This window comes from Dipteris shenzhenensis, chromosome 27 (assembly GCF_047967505.1).
Source record: "Dipteris shenzhenensis isolate YYH24624 ecotype China chromosome 27, Dip_SZ_1.0, whole genome shotgun sequence".
NCBI classification, from domain to species: Eukaryota; Viridiplantae; Streptophyta; class Polypodiopsida; order Gleicheniales; family Dipteridaceae; genus Dipteris; species Dipteris shenzhenensis.
Genome location: NC_141622.1, coordinates 2,372,300 through 2,392,389, shown reverse-complemented (window position 1 = coordinate 2,392,389; position 20,090 = coordinate 2,372,300). Strand labels below are relative to the sequence as shown.

Sequence of the window (20,090 nt, the reverse complement as noted above, 5' to 3'; positions counted from 1 at the left end):
GTAGGAGTGACAGGTATAGGCGTTGTATTTGGTCTTTCTTCATCTACATTGACATAATCCCAAAGATTTCTGCCAACCAAGATATTGCGAACCATGAAACTCCACAAGGTGTAGTTGGTGCCATCCAACTTATCCTCGTGTGTGAGAACCCCGAACACCTCTTTTGAGTTGTTCTGAGCCATTTTCACTTGATAACTTCATAAAAAATACAGCAGACGGACCAGGTGAAATCCCTTCCTGGGATATAAAATGCACAAGTAAAATCTGCAAAGAATAATATGCCCATAGTGACAAATACCATCACAGCCTGTCAAAGGCTCAAATTGCACCACACTGCTCTGCTCAATGCCCCAAAAATCTGCAAATAGAATCTGCAAAAAGTGGCAAAAGTATGCAATTTGACTCGTACTGAGTCCAAAACTGTTTGCAAACTTCCAAAATGCCCTTTTACTTGCAAAATTGCAACCCAAATGCAAAAGCCCCAATTTCTTGTGGGAAATTGCATACAAAAGAGGGCGAATGATTTGAAAGCCCCAAATGTTGCACAAATTGAACTCTGCCTGCAAAAACCCCAAATGTCACTGCAAAATTGGAGTGTAATTGCGAAAGCCCCAATTTCTTGCCAGAAATTGCATCCAAAACAATGGCTCACTGCACAAATGCACCTGTGTGCATATGCAAACAAAAGAGCCTCAAAATGTACTTATAGTACGGAGCTGCAACCTCAAAGAAGCACCTTGAAGTCGGGAACAAAAGTATACAGACAACTGCACGAAAAGTTGTACGGTTGCCAGTGTACGGACGACTGTGTACTAACGAAATGTACAGATGTACGTATTCCTTTGTACGGACGTATGGTCCTCCTTCCTGTACAGACAATCGGCGCAGATTTGAACGAAACAAGTAGTACGGCACAGGTACAATGGATGTATGGAACAGTCCGTACGACTTGTACGGACAGCAGTGCAGGAGCAGCGTACGGACGACGAGCTGCAGTATGGAAGTCCGTATGTTGTACAGTGACTATGGCGCAGGATAGTACGGCTGTACGGACAGGATCTGCGAGCAGGGAGCTTGGAGCAGGGAGAGTTTGCGGGCAAGGAGCAGGGAGCAGGGCAGGGAACTAGGAGCAGGGTCTTGCTGCTCTGATACCAAATGTTAGAAAAGAGAGTGTGAGAGCAAGAGAGCTGAACGTAGTGCTTGCAATAGAAGAAGTGACTAATACAAGAAGTGGGATGGGTTTTGTCTAAGTGACAAAACCTTATCCTTCACTAACTGTAGTTAGTGAACTAACTGTGGTTAGGGGGAAAAACCTCTAAAGGAGGGAAAAGTGCCCTTAACCTACTTATTACATTACATTGGTCATTGCTAAATTAGAATAATAATTCTAACAGTATTTGGATCAATGCCAGGAGGTTCCAGCTCAATATAAGGGGCTGGAAGCTTTCCAATTCCCCCCATTGGGAGGAGTCACAGATTTCACCAAATTTCCAGAAAACTATTTGGAGAAGGATAGGCTTGGGGGCATGCTAAAGTTGTTTGGAAGGAATCACGAGACTTGAAGGTAGTCTTTTTCCCTCCCCTATCTCCATCAGTTGGGGTTCAGTGGCTTGGCTCTCACTGACTAGACCTCAGGTAATTTTACGAGAGGCATGTCGCTTCAAGGGCTTTCTCGAGTATGCATGGAAATCAGTCAATCCACACATCCTACTCGTTCCAATGGACTAATAGAATTTCGAGGAATTAAACGAGTAGAGGCATCCCCCAACAGTATATCGTGGGGTAAAATCCCCTTCTTATATTCATAGCTTTATTTCATTTACGAAACTTAGTACTTGGATCTTTTAGGGCTGCCACGGCTAGGAGGGGTATTTTCCTCAGTGAATAGAGAGATTATCCTTTCTTCTCTGAGGTCCCTACAGGTTTGAGGTTGCACTTTTTATCTTTTCTTTTCTGAGGTCCCTACAGGTTTGAGGTTGTACTTTCAGCCTCTATCCTAGCTCTTTCATTTGAGTAGGGATTAAACTTTCTCATGTGGTACATGGTGTATATGATGATGCCTTGGAGCACCTTGCTCTTCAGGTTTTTTTATACTTAACAGGAGTTGTATTCATGAAAAAAGAAGAAGAATGTATTCCTTACCATGCTCCACAGTGTGTGCACATGAGCAGATCCAAAACTACAAAAGTGTCTCAAATGGACTACTTGCAGCCTAAGGGAATGAGCAAAACCTGTAGGTACTAGGCTTCTGCATGTGCTGTTCTCCCTCTCTTTGCTACGCGAAGGGCTGGCTGCCCCCCCTTGTTTCCTGAACAGCCTGAGTAGGTCTGTTTCTTAGCCACTTGTATGTGATCTTTTGATATCATGTATGGGAAATGATGACTCATAAGTCCTAGTACCTACAGGCTGTGGTTTTGATGTTAGACTTTTGTATTGGGTAGTAACTTGAATTCCACTTGACTCTTGATAAGTTCATATTTCAATTTGAGCTCCGTCATACTTTGCGTGCTATAGTAGGTAGGCTTTGATTTCAATATTTAAATTGTAGAGTCTAAACTATTATTATACTATTTAGTGTGGACTTAATATTTTCCAATGCTTTGAAATGTCTGGTCTAGCAAAATGCCTCCCCTTTTCCTAAGAAGTTTTACAGCATTTTTCAAACGTTTGTTTAATTGCATTTGTTTTTGTGCAACGATGGTGGAAGGACAATTGACTGGACTTAGAAATTTCAAGTTGGCTTTTATAATAGTCTTGGTGCTGAATTTTGCACCTGCCTTGATCTCTCCGCATCACCCTAATGGAAGCTGCCCCCTGTTGTTGCACCCCCATAAATGAGAACAGTGGAAATGATTGTCTTTGGCATTAGCATAGGATAGAGGAGTGTAGGACCATAGGGATATGATATTCTAGTTATAGGTTGAAAGACATAAAGAATGCAAATCAAGATGAAGCTGCACAATTTGATGTGAAAGTTGAAGTTTTGGTTCAGAGAAAGAAAGGAAGAAAGGAAGAAATTTTATTAAAGTCTTCAAAAGACCGAAGGGCCTATGAGATTGAAAAAACTCAGATACAATGAGCTGAATGGGTGGAGCCTCTAAGCGGGAAGAAAGCTTATTAAATCTTCGAAAGACCGAAGGGTCCATGAGATTGAAAAAACTCAGATACAATGAGCTGAATGGGTGAAGCCTCTACGCGGGCATTCACACCCAAGACAAATACAAAGGCAAACACCAGTACAAAGTATCTGATCCATGGACTGGATGGGAACTGTGGTTTGGTATCACTGTGGTGGTCCTCTGTATGCTGTCCGAGGAAGCAAGTCCACCGGGCGGTTGAGAATGGTTAAGAGGGTATCGGTAGAGAGAGGCTTTAGTGTGGTGGTTGGTTCTGCGGTTTGGTATCACTGTGGTGGTCCTCTGTATGCTGTCCGAGGAAGCAAGTCCACCGGGCGGTTGAGAATGGTTAAGAGGGTATCGGTAGAGAGAGGCTTTAGTGTGGTGGTTGGTTCTGCGGCAGCATGAAATCCATAACACTGACATCGGTCAGTGTTCATGGTCAACTGTGGTCTCCTAGCGGTGGCTCTCTGTCTGACGAGTGCCATTATCACACCCTTCGGCTGTGCCCCTGGTTTGGCAAACATGGAGGGAAGATCCACAAGCTTCATCTGTGCATTGACACATGGGCGTATTTGTCGTGTCTCTTGCTCCAGACCTTTGCTACGCTGTGTCGCTGGGGACTGCTGGTCTGTGCTATATGTTAGTAATATTTTAGTTAAGTCTTGGTGCATTCAAGGAGAATGGATCAAGAGGTAGTATACATTGCCTAAACACCTCAGGACAATTGTGTTGAGAGGAAGTAGAACGATAATACAATCTGTCAAAATGCTGTTGAGTGGCAGTAATAGTTTTGGATGAAGCTCTAAGTACAGTTATCTATTTTCTCAACAAGAGTCCAGGTATGATGAGCCGTTTAGGCTATACTAGAATGGCTCCGAGTTTTGGATCTCTGGCATATGTGCAATTGCTAAAACTGGACAAAGGTAAGAGAAGTGCAGAGGAGAAAAAGGTGTACAGGTTACATGACTTGCAGAATAAGAAACTGATAACCAGAAAAGATGTCATATCTGAGGAGTTAGATGCTGGCAGGCATTCTCACATACAGCAGCATCAGCAACAACTGCAACAGCAATATCCATTTCATCTGCAGTATGAAACCTTAGAGCAGCCATATAGGATTGGTAATAAGGCCAGGCCTGATGGTCAGGAAAAAGGGTTGCGGATGTTGATACTGCATGCTAGACACTAAAAAGCAGTTGGAAAAATACTATTAGGAATCCATGTATGTTCTGTATGCATGGGACAGATTACGAAAACCAAGAACCTTATACTTTTAGAAGCTACAGGCAATAAGAAATGGGAGAGGCCAGTGACGATGTACAATATGCCATCATGAAGAAGCATACATCTTCGCAGTTGGAATCTTCAGTGAGATTTAAGACCAAACAAATCATGAAAATAAACTTTAATGGGAATCCTGGTGTAGCGATCTTGGACGATGAGTAATCTATCAATACAAGTAGTACAATGCCCTGTAGCAAAACTGATTTTGCTACTACTTTTGACCACCCGGCTAGAAGACACGGAACATCTTACACAGACAATATAGGAGATATTTTCTATTCATTTCAGGTGAGATACAATCGCCTTGATGTAGAACTTCTTGTTTATGCAAGTGAGAAGGCAAAATTCAATTGCGCTAATATTTCCAGCTCAAATATGCAGAATTCAATCGCGCTAATTCCAAATGCTTGTGAGCACTTTGGTAATCTATCAAATTCCTCAATCCTTGTGCAAACTCTAGCATTTCCTAGTTTGAGTATCTAATATAGTTTAGTCCTTTTTTTCTTTGTTGAATATATGGCTGCAATATGGTCCAAGTGCATACTAAAAAGATTAGTTAGGCTGTTTAGATAGTCATTTCGTCAGACTTACACTTCCAATCATAATGTGGGGTGAAAGCTTAAGGATATTATGATTGCTATGAAGCTTTTCAATGAGAAAGGCTTGGGTATGTCTTTATTCACTTCTTGTTGAAATGTACAAAGTATATTCTTTTGAGTGATCTTATTTATGTGTCTTGCAATAGGAGGGCAAATCATTTCTCCCACAAGTAGGAGTGGAATAATCCCTTTGGCAATTCCTCTTGCAAAAGATCCTTCCACAGGTAAGTATCCCTAAAGAGGCTCTTACTTCTACATTATATGCATACAAGTCAATCAATAAATAAATATGTATGTATGCATATATGTTGGATATGTACATTTGTCTACATATACATATACACAAACACATACACATGGATATAAGCGCGCGCACGCCCACACATGCACTGTATGTGGTGAGTGATTTAGTGTCAAGGGAAGTTTTTGTAAGCCTTGTGGAGAATGGAGCAAGAGAAGCCTTTATGGAGATTGACAAGTGTTGGGATATATGTGATCAAGGGCTTGCTAGGTGCATGTGTGCATCCACTAGTAGTCATATGGTTGTGTGTGTGTTTGTAGAAGAGGCACACTTAGTGCCATAGACCATGACACAGGTGATGATGTAATGCAAAGGCCCCCGCATGGGGTGGTGCCTATGATTGTGGAGTTCCTATGATTTAGGAGCTACCTCCATTGATGTAGGAGAGGTGCCATTGATTTAGGACACCCTCTCTCCATTTCTATAAAAGAGGGACTTCCCTCTCACAATGAATAGAACACCCATTTGAATATCTCATGTGTTCTCACTTACCTCCATGATGAAGCTCTCCTCTGTCCACAAGTTCCAACATTTGGTATTAGAGCCTCCTTGAGTCCCTAGCCCATTGTAGCTTCAATATGCCACCTCATCATCTTCTTCTCCACCCTCCATCTTCTTCTTCATTTCTGTCCTCTTTCTCTTCAGAGTTTGCTTAACTCTGTTCTCCTCCATTAAGCAACCATTCCCAGAGCCTTCTGAGCTGAAGTTTCCTCTACTTGGGGCGCACCTTTGACACCAAGCAATTAGAGAGAGATGCCCTCTACAGCCTGTGCCGACACGATCTTTGCCCGCCAAACTTTCAAGCAATTCTGCCTACTGACGCCATATTTCGCCAATTCCTCTTAGCCACGGGTGGGCGACACTATGAGCTTGCTGCTCATGAAATTTGAGCTCAAATGCTTGCTGGAATAAGGAGAAACAAGCAAAAGACCAGTCAGAGAAGGCGCCACTGTCATGAGCAATGCTGCACGTTTTTTTGGCAATCCTCTTTGCTGGAAGTAGTCCTCAGTAAGAGCTTCCATTATGCAGATGACGTGGCACTCTTGTCATCCACACCCGAGGGGCTCCAGCGACACATGGATGCACTGCAGGCTTTTTGTTTATCCCATGATTTGGAGGTCAACCTTGACAAGACCAAGGTCACGATTTTTAACACCTCTCGAGCAAACATGCAACGGAAGCAGTTTACTTTTACTTTCGGTGGGTCACTAGTTGAGATCGTATCCTCATACACTTTCTTAGGGGTCATCTTCTCCGGCCCGATCTTCACGATGAGACCAGCGATGCAGGCCAGATTGAGCATGGGATACGCCTCTTTGGCTTGGCTAGAGAGACAATGCTTCCACTCCCAGTTCCAGGACCCTCGGACCAAGGCTCTTCTCTTCGACTCCTTGGTCCGACCAACCGGTACGTATGGCAGCCCTTGTTTGGGGCCTGACATGTCAGAGATAGAGTGGACACGGGTGGAGCGCCTGCAGATCCTCATGCTCTCACGGATGATCCGGGGGAAACCGTCTGTACCACATCACATCATTCAGGCCGAGTTTGGTGCTTCTCCACTCCAGCTAGATGCAACCTTTGAGACCATCACATATCTACACCGGGTTAGATCATATGGGGACTGCACATCAGGGAGACAGAGGCTGCCATGGTTGGATCTTGATTCCTCCATGAGGTTGGCAGAAGAGGGAGACGAGCGATGCTGGTATACATGGACTCACAGATGGTTTGTGAGACTAGGGTTCCACATCGATAGGATACCTCCTTTTCAGTACAGTTTAGATGCCCCTCCGGTACTCCCACCCACCATTCTGATCAGGCCACACACCAACTAGGTCATTCGAGAGGATCTCCTACAGCTACACATCTTTAGGACCTGGTTGGAGCCGAGGGAGCTTCCCGTGAAGCTGAGTTTCTACAGAGATTACTGTCTTCGTATTTCGGAGGAGGGATTCATCACACCACCGGGGTACACGGAGTTTCATATGCCTCACTTACTACGGATCTCCATTGGACAGTTTTGGGTATCATTACACCGCCTTCGCATAGAGAGCGGCAGAGCAGGGAACATCGCTTATGCATATTGTGCGACTGTCAGGAGGTTGAGTCAGAGGAGCATTTTATTTTCAGGTGCCCAGTGTACTACGAGATCCGAGGTTGCTACCACTGCCTCTTTAGAGACGGCTCTGCGCTCCTTTTCAGATTCCTCGCCTACCCAGATCAGAGATGCCTCATGGCCTTCATTCACGAGGGGGTCGGACACAGAGAGTACTTACTCAGGCGACAGGGCTTGGCCACATCATTAGACACCTCTCAGAGCAGGATCACAGAGTTCTTCTCATCGAGTGACATTGATTGTTCAATCTCTAGCCGCAGACGTGACAGAGACCTTGACCTGACGATCGCAGTACGACACACGAGACATCATGGGGACACACAGATCACTCTGGGGGACCTCCCATCATTGTTTAGACCCGGGATACGTCCCACGGGAGTCACGGTGGCTCTGGTCTTGCGTCAAGCCTCGTCCAGGAGACCAAGATGCACGGCACCCCTTGACGGGCGCTAGCGTCCCATCACCGGCTATGCACCAGCTAGGGCGACATGACATACGGAGGATTCCGCTCTGCTCCAGTCCTTTTCTTTTCATTGTTACATCTAGATGTATTTGATCATGTATGATCAGACTTAGGATTCAGCACGGGTGATATTGCTCGTTTCAGTAGCTCCACCCTTATTGTGATTTGTAGCAGGTTTTCTTTCAGTCTCATAGACCCATCGGTCTTCCAAAGACGCTAATAGAATTTCTTTCTTTCTTTCTTGCTCATCCTCCTCTACTCTCGAGTGCCCTGGAGCTGACTCAAATGCATAGAAGTTGGTGACCTGCCTCTGCGCTTGGTCCACCTCAGTGTCCTGTGACGTGGTGGTCGCATCCTGTTGCTCTCTGATTCGTCGCAGTAGTGTCTCTTTGTGTCTCCGCATCTCCATCAGGTAGAGCCCAATACAGACCTAATCCTGGAAGTGGATCAGTCGTGAGAGTGGGCCAAACCCGTGTCCCTCCTGAAAAAGGCAATGGTAGCGCCCTCCGATCTCATAGTAGGCGGGACACATACAAAGAAAGTGCTCCTTGGTCTCAATCTGACCCATCGTGCATAGCATACAAGTCCGCTGCTCTCTGGGTATGCCTGCGGCTCTCCGTGCCTCAATCCTCAGCTGATGGGAGGAGACTCGCATTTGTCCAATGGCAATCCTCAGTGCATGTGAGACTCCTTTGTTCTCAAGATACTGGGGTCTGATGATGAGGCCATCCTCTGATACTCTCAAGAAATGGTCATAGTAGAGTTGGGTCTTGGTGGGGAACTCTTGGTCCCCCCCCTAAGTTCCGAAGCGTGTGAAGCTGGAGGAGGTCTAACCGTATGATGCGGTTAATCTCATCTTGCGGAGTCAGCTCGGGGGGTGCATCCATGCTATATTGAAAAGGGGGGAGCCTGTCCATCTGAATGCCATGACTGGCGAACCAAGCAGAGACGCATGCATACTTGCATTGCATATTCATTATTCATAGCCACATTGCATCATTTCCAACCACTAACGGGAGAAATAACTAGATGGAGGCTAGAGTGCCCTTGCTCAATGAAATCAAGTACAAGACACCACGCTAGCCCCAAACACTTGGCGCCCCTTCTAGTATTTATTTATTCTTTAGGAATGAGATTGGTACATACAACAAGGGCACACCCTTGTGCTTTGCCCCACGGGCTATTCCACTGTCCAAGCCAAACCTTGGCTATAACCTGCATTCCATCCTAGTGCACACACCAGTACCCCAGTGCCAAGGCAAAGCTAAGGCATTCACCATTTGTCCATGACCAACTGTAAAGGTATCCAAGCATTCCACAAAGACTGTAACCCACTGTTAATGACCAGGCATCCATACACTTCCCAAAATGCTCAAGCAGCCTCAAGGCATCCAAATGAATCACACTGCCCCTTTGGGACTGTCCCAGGCACACCCTCAGTAACTCAGTGTCTGCTTAAGCCTGTAAGGTCCAGAGGAAACTCTAAACAACAAATGAAGCAACAACAAGCTTCCAAAAATCACCAAATGCAATCACATGAAAGGGATGGCGACAAGAGAACTCAAACCAGCTTCAAACAACTTCAAGCCAGCTCCAAAACACCTCCAGAAGCAACACATCCACTGTTGAGGCTAGCAGGAGGAACTAGCAGCTTGGAGAGGGGAGGGAAGAGAGATAACGAGCTGGAATCAGAGAGAGAATAGAGCAAGAGGATCACGGGCAGGAGAGAGAAGGTGAGCAGGCCGTACAGCAGGGAAAAAGGGCAGTACAACAGTGAACTGACGTCTGTACAGCAGCCTTTGATATCCATACAGCAGCAGCATTAATGGCGTCCGTACAGCCAACGGTGGAATCCCGTACAGCAGCAAATGAGCGTTTGTACAGCAGTGAATTAACGTCCGTACAATCAGCCTAGAAAAGTGTGCATTTTTCCGTACAGCCAGCAATAAAAGCCCCGTACAGCAGCGCTGAAAGTGCTGTACAGCAGTTACATACTCCTTGAATGCAGTTCCTGCAGTCCGTACAGCCATACGGACTGCCTCGAGATGCGTGCAGGCCAAGAAATGCATGGAGTCAAGTCTTCCTTGGAATTCATATGGCGTGCCCCTTCACCTCGGATTGCGTGCAGAATTAAAAAAAAAAAAAGAATGTACGTTAGCCTTGGAAGGAGAGGAAGAGGGTAGGTATGCATGAGGGAATGCCACGTGGCCCCCTCATTAAAGCTCTAACCCTTGCAAACCAATGGAACATTGGTTTGCCCCTCACATTAAAATCCTAACCCCTTCAAACCAATGAAACATTGGTTTCCTTGGGCCTAACTTTAAGACCCCTATAAACCTTGCCTTGCCCCTAGCAAGTAGGCCTAGTGTGTGCACCTAGGGACTTCTGGGAAGTGTCGCTTCCCTTGGGCTAGCCCCCTAAACCAAAGTTAGTCACGGTTCATAACTTCACGTCCCCATGACATAGCCTCCTCTTGAAACAGCAAACTATCAAGTTTGCTGCTATAAACATAAGCCACTAGTAATTATAATATGGTCTAGGAGAGCACGTGAGTCCATCCATATATCAATGCATCATCCGTGCAGAGTGACTAGTACACTCATCATAAATTCCCGTAGCAGATGTATTGTCAACAAACAATACCTCGGGTGAGACATATAGTGTCACCAAGCGACTTCTAGATACTGTGAGTCTGCCTGTTGACAAGGGGGTGGAGGAACTACCCCCCTCTTGAGCATCAGGCAATGCTCCAGACCAACACTCTACTGAGCGTGAAGGAGCTACAACCAGAGTCAGCTCAAAGTACAACAACCACAGTTATGCTGAAATGCGTTTCAGAGCCCAGCCAGGCCCGAAACGCCGTTTCAGAGAAGCTCCGTTTCCTGAAACGCGTTTCAGGGCCTGAAACGTTTGAGGACCCTGGAATGGCTGGCTGAAACGTTTCAGCCAGTCTGAAACGCGTTTCAGATCCCTGAAATGTGCTGTTTCAGACAACACAGGCTGCTAGGTCTTCAAAATCACGCGAAATCCGCCGCCAGCCCTGTTTTTTGCCTTTTTGCTTTCGATTTTGGCCTCCTTCCACTCCTTCAGCCTCATACTTTCTCCATCCTCAAGGTTTTCCAGCCCTCCTTCAGCCCATTCACTCCTTTCCTCTGCTTTCCTGCAGCCTGCTTCAGCCCTCCATCATCATCTACTCCCCTCCCTTGTTGACGTGGCGTTTCCCCGTTTCAGCCCTCCCAAAAATCCCGAAACGTTTCCGTTTCCGTTCCCCATTTCCCCGTTTCCGTTTCCCCTAACTATGACAACAACTGAATGGACTACTCCACTCTGGGTGAAATTTGCTAGTTCACTCGCCTCCAAAAACTTGAACCACACACACACGGCAATAATGGATCCTAGGAACATAGATCCCGGTACTCAATATCCTTGCAGACTTGCATCACCACAAGCTGAATCGGTTCAGCCAATCTATGCTAGACTTGGACCCTTAAACCCTTGCCTCATGGTTTAAGTCAAAAACCAACTAGCATGTACTAAATGGATTTATTGCTCGAGCCATGCCGGGCAACAAGAGCATCCAAAACATGCATGTGATACATGGATGTGCTGCTCTAGCCCTGCCAGGCAACAAGAGCAATCCAACAGTAACAAGGACTACTTATTCTTCAATTTACCATTCAGCCTAGAAGAGGAGACTCTCCATCTTTTGACTGATAATACCGGGCTGTATCCCTATGTTTGCATACATCATATTGGCATTTGGAGGGGGCACTCCACCCTCCATATGCTGCTGCAAATTCTGCATTCCTGGCTGGAAACTACCCAAGTATGTACCAGGCATACTAAGCCCTTCGGTGGGCTGTCCCACCATTGACTGAAAAACTGATCCTTCACCAAAATATCCTGGATGCTTCATGGGCTGAGGGAGGACTTGCTGTCCTTGATTAACTGAATGAAAGTTATTGACATTACCTGCTACAGGGGTGATTGTGGGCATCTCTGGTAGCTGTCCATTGAAAGATACACGCCTCTGAGTCTTCTTATGCTTTGTCTGCTTCTTCTGAGCTGTCTTTTTGCTTCCAGGGGGAGCATTACTACCAAGAGAAGCTTGCATAATCTCCATGAAAGTCTGTTGCAGCTGTGACAGGGCTCCCACTACACTTTGCATTCGTAACTGAAAAAGGGCATTGGGATCAAGCTCCTCTGCCTCATCTACCTCATCCTGTGAATCCTCAGTGGCATGCTCAGGAGAAACATGATGTCCCTCATCATTTTGCTCTTCTTCACCCTCACTGGTGTTGTGCTTCTCCTCAAAGTTGTCTGCTTCTTGCTCGGAGATAGTTAGTGATCTCTCGTGGTGCGACATGATTGTTGATGATATGGCTGTAACTAAAATGCAATGGGGCTTTCTTCACCCAACACTCCCAGGGCTCACCTCTGTAGGAAGATGGTGATGTCCCGGCAACGGAACCACTGTAACCGGTGATAGTCAGTGATCTCTCGTGGTGCGACATGATTGTTGATGATATGGCTGTAACAAAAATGCAATGGGGCTTTCTTCACCCAACACTCCCAGGGCTCACCTCTGTAGGAAGATGGTGATGTCCCAGCAACGGAACCACTGTAACCGGCCTTCAGTTTCCTAAAGGGCAGTAGACCATAACTTGCATTGCATATTCATTATTCACAGCCACATTGCATCATTTCCAACCACTTAACTTTAAACAATACCACTTAGAAACAACTGGAGAAATAACTAGATGGAGGCTAGAGTGCCCCTGCTCAATGAAATCAAGTACAAGACACCACACTGGCCCCAAACACTTGGCGCCCCTTCCGGTATTTATTTATTCTTTAGGAATGAGATTGGTACTTACAACAAGGGCACACCCTTGTGCTCTGCCCCATGGGCTATTCCACTGTCCAAGCCAAACCTTGGCTATAACCTGCATTCCATCCTAGTGCACACACCAGTACCCCAGTGCCAAGGCAAAGCTAAGGCATTCACCATTTGTCCATGACCAACTGTAAAGGTATCCAAGAATTCCACAAAGACTGTAACCCACTGTTAATGACCAGACATCCACACACTTCCCAAAATGCTCAAGCAGCCTCAAGGCATCCAAATGCATCACACTGCTCCTTTGGCACTCTCCCAGGCACACCCTCGGCAACTCAGTGTCTGCTTAAGCCTGTAAGGTCTAGAGGAAACTCCAAACAACAAATGAAGCAACAACAAGCTTCCAAAAATCACCAAATGCAATCACATGAAAGGGATGGCGACAAGAGAACTCAAACCAGCTTCAAACAACTTCAAGCCAGCTCCAAAACACCTCCAGAAGCAACACGTCTACTGTTGAGGCTAGCAGGAGGAACTAGCAGCTTGGAGAGGGGAGGGAATGTTGGAACACTGAAAGGAGAGAGTAGAGTTGACACAAAATCAGAATACTTGCATATAGAATGAAGAAGAAAGAGGTCCTTAAGTAGGCACCTCATACAAGGTCACTGACATCACTGATGACCTCAAAGCTCCTCAATCATCTCCTCAATCTGCTCCTAGATTCACTCAATCATCCTATGTGGCTTTTCCACCACCTAACTGTGCTTGTGGGCACCTAACTGTGCCTCTAGCACTCACACATAGAAACATAAGGTGTGCCTGAGGCATACACCTTGAGATATCCCAACAAACCCCCCCTCAAGGGAATGCCTCAAGCTATGTCAAGGATACATCTAGTCTCATAGTTTCTCATGCCATCTCATGGTGGTCAAGGATAAATCTATGGCTAGGTTCTCATGCTAGCAAGGGTTTCCTTGGGTGTAAGGTAAACAGAAAGGGATACAAACAGACCTTCCAATGGTTATCTCCCCTACATGTACATGCACACAATGTCTGTAGGAGGTACCATGGAACAAAACATACACATGGCCTACATCATAAGGTGACCAGAGGTGTTTACAAAACACACAACACACAATAATTTATTTTCATTCATTTTGGAGGACTATCCAGGCTGAGTACCTTGACATAAAAAGAGTGATCTGGAGCATACATAGAGATGATTTAAAATGCATAATCTTCATGGGATGCCTCATCTTGTGGAGGTAAATTCACTGTAAGTAGATTTGCATTTTCTGTCTTTGCTTTGTCTCTGAAGAACTTCTCACTATGGTTGTTTTGCCCACAGTGCTTACATGGATTAACTTTGAAGCAGTCCTTTGAAAGGTGATTTGTCTTTCCACAGTGATTGCAAGGAGAGTACTTGCCCTTCTGGAATTTCATAACATAAGCAGTGTCATTGCCTTTCCTTAACTCCATATGTCTTTCTTCTTCTTGGAGAGCTGAGATGATGCCTTCAAGGTTTGGATTGGGAAGATTCTTCAAAGTGCTTACAATGTGATCAAAGCTTTCAGGCATACTCTTAAGTAGTACTGCCATAGCATCATCAGGGGTGATAGGAGAGTTAATAGAAGCTAACTGAGTCATAAGACTCCGCATATAGTTGACATGGGCAGCTAAAGTAGTATCACTTGCCATCTTTAATTCAAAGAAAGAGATTTTAAGTGATAGTTTAGAAATATGAGAGCTTGCACCAAAAATCAAATCTAGCTTCTGCCATGCTTCCGATGGAGACTCCAAGTCAGATATATGATGTATGTAATCATCACCCAAAGCTAAAGCAATTATACCATATGCTTTTTCTTCTCTTGCTGGATCCCTTGCCGGTCGTGTCGGAGCTGAAGATTCCCCAGCATTTGAGGCTGTAGAAGAAGCGGTAGGAGTAGGTTTGACAAGTCCCCATAAGTTCTCCCGCATTAATGCAAATTTTACCTTCATTTGCCATGTATGGAACCCCTTTCCATTGAACTTCTCAAGATTATATAAAGTAGCCATGAGAGGGTCTAACCCAGATATTGGGCAGTGTCTATCTCTCTTACAAGGCAAAAAGAACTGAAATACTTCCAAAGTATAGCCACTTGATGTAGCAAATAGTAGTGACTAGTTTTCAAACAATGATGCTACTTTTGCATGCTTCATAGGAGTGAATGAAATAAGCACTTTCCAATCACATCCAAGTCTAGCAAGTCAAAACAAAGCTGAAGCAACACTTGTAGTGAAGTTATTAAAAACTTCAAAAGACCAGAAATGCTAGAGTAGCATTTTATGTAGCATCATTTTCAAAAGTATGTCAAAACTGTCAAAACTAGAGAGCTGAACTTGGAGGGCTCATATCACACTCTTCAAAGCAAAAGAAAGAGGGCTTTCTGAGGCAAAAGAAAGCTGGTATACCACAGTAGATCCTCTGGGAAGAAGAGGCGAAAATATGCGTCAGGTCGCCTTCACCTTCATGAACAAAGTCGACTGGTTTTTCTCTGTTTTCTCCTTCAATATGCAGCCATTGCTGCTCAGATTTCAGCACAAGGTAGCTCTAGGTATGGAGAAGCTTGCCGTGGAAGGAATTAGGAAAAGACAGAGCAGGTGCAGAGAACTTGCAGTAGAGGATTTTGACGACTTTTCTGCAATGGCGACGAGCAGCGCGCGAATTTCGTCGATTCCTTCCAGCCCAAAGTTCGCCCCAACCAGAGGGATCTCCAGCAGAAAGGACGTGGGAAATGGTTGAGGATTGAAGGAGAACAAGCTCAAGCAAAATTTTGGGAGAAGAGGGAGAGATGGTGAAGAAGAAGAAGAAGAAGAAGATGATGATGTGGCAGAAATGGGCTCAAGGAGGATCAAATGGCTTTGATACCATGTTGGAACACTGAAAGGAGAGAGTAGAGTTGACACAAAATCAGAATACTTGCATATAGAATGAAGAAGAAAGAGGTCCTTAAGTAGGCACCTCATACAAGGTCACTGACATCACTGATGACCTCAAAGCTCCTCAATCATCTCCTCAATCTGCTCCTAGATTCACTCAATCATCCTATGTGGCTTTTCCACCACCTAACTGTGCTTGTGGGCACCTAACTGTGCCTCTAGCACTCACACATAGAAACATAAGGTGTGCCTGAGGCATACACCTTGAGATATCCCAACAGGGAAGAGAGAGATAACGAGCTGGAATCAGAGAGAGAATAGGGCAAGAGGATCACGGGCAGGAGAGAGAAGGTGAGCAGGCCGTACAGCAGGGAAAAAGGGCAGTACAACAGTGAACTGACGTCTGTACAGCAGCCTTTGATATCCGTACAGCAGCAGCATTAATGGCGTCCGTACAGCCAACTGTGGAATCCCGTACAGCAGCAAATCTGCGTCCGTACAATCAGCCTAGAAAAGTGTGCATCTTTCCGTACAGCCAGCAATAAAAGCCCCATACAGCAGTGTTGAAAGGGCCATACAGCGGTTACATACTCCTTGAATGCAGTCTAGAGTCACAGAGATAAACTCCTTCTTGGGTGCAATTGATCCCTTTTTAACCACTGCTGTCCATTCAAGCATTTCTTCTTTCCCTTTATTGAGTTGTTGTGTGATCTCAGCATGTGTCCCAATCATTGTGGCCTACATGGCCGCCATCTCTTTTTTGAGAGCTGCATTCTCTGTTCTGAGTATTTCCATGGCTTTACAACTCCCCTTTGAAGGCATTTGCATATCCTTCATTTGCTGTAGTTCAACACCCAGTGAATGCGTCGTCTTGGAGCTTTACCTTCTCATTAATCCATTCTGTTTTTTCTTGTTCCCAGTCCTCTTTCTTGGCCTTTTCTTTCCTCCATTCTTCGTGTATTTTCCCTCGCTGCTTTTTAAACTCAGCAAGGGTCTTGTCAACATGGGATTTTTCAGCCAATAAGGCCACATTTGTGGCCTCTAGGCTGTCTATTTTTTCAACTAGCACGAGACAAATTTTGTTGAGGCATGTGAGCACTTCAGTGGTACCTTTTTGGGCTGTCCCATTCGAGAGGGCTGTCAGAGCAGATTCCAAGGCTTGTTTTCCCCAAATGTCCTCCACACACCCTCATGTAGGCATAGTGCAAAGTAGATTTGAAGAAAAACCCTTGTAGAGAAATATTGATCTTACATTCTTGCACAGGATCCCTCCCCTTTTCCCCTTGATTGCGGGCCTTTCTTGATCTTGGTGTGTTGCAGGTCGCCTGTAGCTGATGCGGAGCTGTGGAGCTAGGCCTTGAGTGCCTGTTGGAGCCTCGAGTAGGGCCAATGAGCTGCAGGGATACTCAGCACTAGGCCAAGGTTAGCAGCAGGCTTGAAGGCAGCTGAGCAGCAGGCGCAGCTGCTTGCCACTGCTGGGACAGCTAGGGCAGCTGCTCTTGGCCTAAGGCAGCAGCTCAGCTGCTGTATGGCCAAGCCTAGAGGCCTGCAGTAGGCCTAGAGTCCCACCCACATGAACGTGAATGCAGAGGGAAACAATGAAGAGGGTGCAGACTCCTACATTTTGAAGTGTACCAATGCAAAAGAGTGGAGCAAAAAGGCTATGTAGGATGGTTGGGGCAACATAATAGTAGAAGGCACCTATGTTGTGAAGGGTTTATTCTATGGGCATCAAGGTCACCATCGCTATAAGCTACTTGATGAGATCAACCTGAGGCCTTATTATACTCCCATCTTGTAAGGTCAATCAAGTTTCCATTGGAAGATATTGAGGGAGAGAGCAACTTGTACTTGCTTTCACTTGAAGTGTATGAGGTAGTCTACAATAGTATGCCTTATGATCTTTAATAGATCTATTTCCCTACCTTGCTTTCATTTCTAGCAATGTTTCTTTGTTGCAATATGTAGGACAAGGATGCTGGCTGGTCTCTTTGCTAGTATATATAGTGTCTGTGGACATGCACAATGTCATAACAATGAAAGCTATGTTAGTGGTGGACATACGTGGGACCTTCCTTTGGCCCAACCAAAAGTTATAACTACCATGTGAGTGCTTGGAGAGTGCTATGTGCTTTGTGACAAGCGCGGCAGCAACGACAGCAGGGGAGATGACGAGCAGCAGAGGATGGCGGACGGGAGATGATTGTAGCAGAGGAGATGCGACAGCAGTGGGGGTTGGTGCGACAGCAGAGGGGGTTGCGGGGGGGCTGGTGCGACAACAAAGAGGGCTGAGGGAGGGGGAGGGGCTAGGGAGGCGGAGGGGCTGAGAGGCTAGGGAGGTGGAGAGGCTAGGGAGGCGGAGGGCTTGAGAGGCTAGGGAGGCGGAGAGGCTAAGAGAGGTGGAGGGGCGGAGAGGCTAGGGAGGCGGAGGGACTGAGAGGCTAGGGAGGTAGGGAGGCTAGGGAGGCGGAGGCGGAGAGGCTAGGGAGGTGGAGAGACTAGGGAGGCTAGAGAGAGAGAGAGAGAGAGAGAGAGAGAGAGAGAGAGAGAGATGTATTAATGTCTACGGGAGGCCTCGCGGGCCTATGAAACAAATGCAAAGCCAAAAGGTAACTCATAGAAGCCACTAAGCAAAGGGCTCACTAAGGCCCTTGCTGAAAGCTAAAGTGCTAAGCTAGTGAACAAAATAGTAGAACTAGCAAAATATCAGGAGAGTGTCAGGTACTCAAAGCTAACGCTCCTAGTACATGCCCAAGTTCCACATATTCAGGTAACCTAGTGGCTCTCTGATGAGATGTGAGAAGCTCTCATATGTGTGTCTGTCGAGCTGTCTCTCGATGCTGTGGAGGGTGTGGTCTCCTCGATCTTTGTATCCGAAGGGCTACATCAAGGGTGACTCCTCATCTCTAGCGGTCACCTTTGAGGAGGGTTGAGATGGATTGGACCTCGATCGTGCGTGGCCCTCTCCGTGTCGTATGTGGAGTGTGTCTCTCGTCTAACATCATCGTGGTGGAGACTCCTACTACTAGACCATGATGCTCTCATCTCATCAAGCTCCTCTCCCTCAGCCTTGCCGGCAAGTGACTCTGATGCATAGAAATCTGTAACAAGTGTCTGTGCTCTGGCAATCTTGGTGACGTGTGGCCTATCCCTATTGCTCTCTGGTCTGTTGCATTAGTATATCTCTATGTCGTCGCATCTCAATCAGATAGAGCCCAACACTGACCTAATTGGGAAAATGGATCAATTGTGTAAGTGAACCAAAGCCATGCCCCTCCTAGAAGAGGCAGTGATATCGTCCTCGAATCTCATAATAGACTATGCAGACACATAGAATGTGCTCCTCTGTCTCGATCTCCTCCATGTGGCATAGTGTGCAAGTCCTCTGCTCTCTGGATATGCCCGCAGCTCTCCTTGCCTCAATCCTCAGTTGATGTGATGAGATTGGCAACTGACCGATGGCGATCCTTAATGTGTGTGAGAGTCTCTTGTCCTTGAGATACTGAGGTTTGATGACAAGACCATGCTCCGAGATCCTCAGGAAGTGGTCATGGTAGAATTGCATCTGGTGGGGAACTCCTCTCCCCCCCAAGCCCTAGATGTATGGAGCTAGAGGAGGTCCAACCGTATGATACGGTTGATCTCATCTCGTGGGAGCATCTCGGGTGGTGCATCCAAGCTGTATTGAAAGGGGGGAAGTCTGTCCATCTGACTGTCGTGACTACCAAACCATGTGGATACCTGTGCATACCATGCTATATCAACACCGCTCTCTGCTAGTCGCCTCATGGAGGACTTCAATGCTAACCTTGGTAATCTCCATTGAGGTAAAGCCCAGACTCTGTGGAGGAACGTCACTGTCTGAAAGATGGCATCAACCTGGAGAGGGGTCACGACGAACTTTGCCTCTATAATCTGATGGGGGACTGAGGGCTTACTCCGAATCATCCTGGATCCCATAATCACCTGTAGCGTCTCAAATCTCCTCCACTCTGTCGCTGAAATATCACTCCCCCAGAAAGGTGCTGCATACATGGCAGTCGGTCTCACCAGCGTGTCCAAAAGCCAACCCTTTGTCGGAGGGTCCTAGGAGTGTGCCTGGAAGCAGCGCCTCCTAGTCAAGCCAGAGCACCTTCTCCTCGTGTGAGTCGTGCCATACGTGCATGGGTCATCGTGAAACCTAGTCTGGTGAACATTACCCACAAATAAATGTAAGACTGCACTATCTCCACAGGCTCATCACAGTATGTGAAGCTATGGTGACTGGACACTGCTCGCGAGGTGTTGAAGATCATAACCTTGGTTTTTCCAAGGTTAACTGTCAAGTCTCTCTTTCTGCAAAACATCTCCAGAGCCTCTAGATGTTTTTGTAGTCCCTCTGTTGAGGATGATATGAGGACCATGCCATCTCCTTACAGTCTACTAAAGACTGATGGGTCTATGAGACTG

General features: G+C 46.2%; 1 protein-coding gene across 2 annotated transcripts in view; it reads left to right on the top strand.

The window, feature by feature from the left end:
• The window catches only part of LOC147883730 (protein IN CHLOROPLAST ATPASE BIOGENESIS, chloroplastic-like), a 121,871-nt gene that overhangs the window by 53,461 nt on the left and 48,320 nt on the right, over positions 1–20,090 (top strand). For both annotated transcript variants that reach the window (XM_087398509.1, XM_087398508.1), the window contains exon 3: positions 5,149–5,226. In XM_087398509.1, the coding sequence (XP_087254635.1) occupies positions 5,149–5,226 (78 nt within the window). The remainder of the gene's footprint in view (positions 1–5,148; positions 5,227–20,090) is intronic.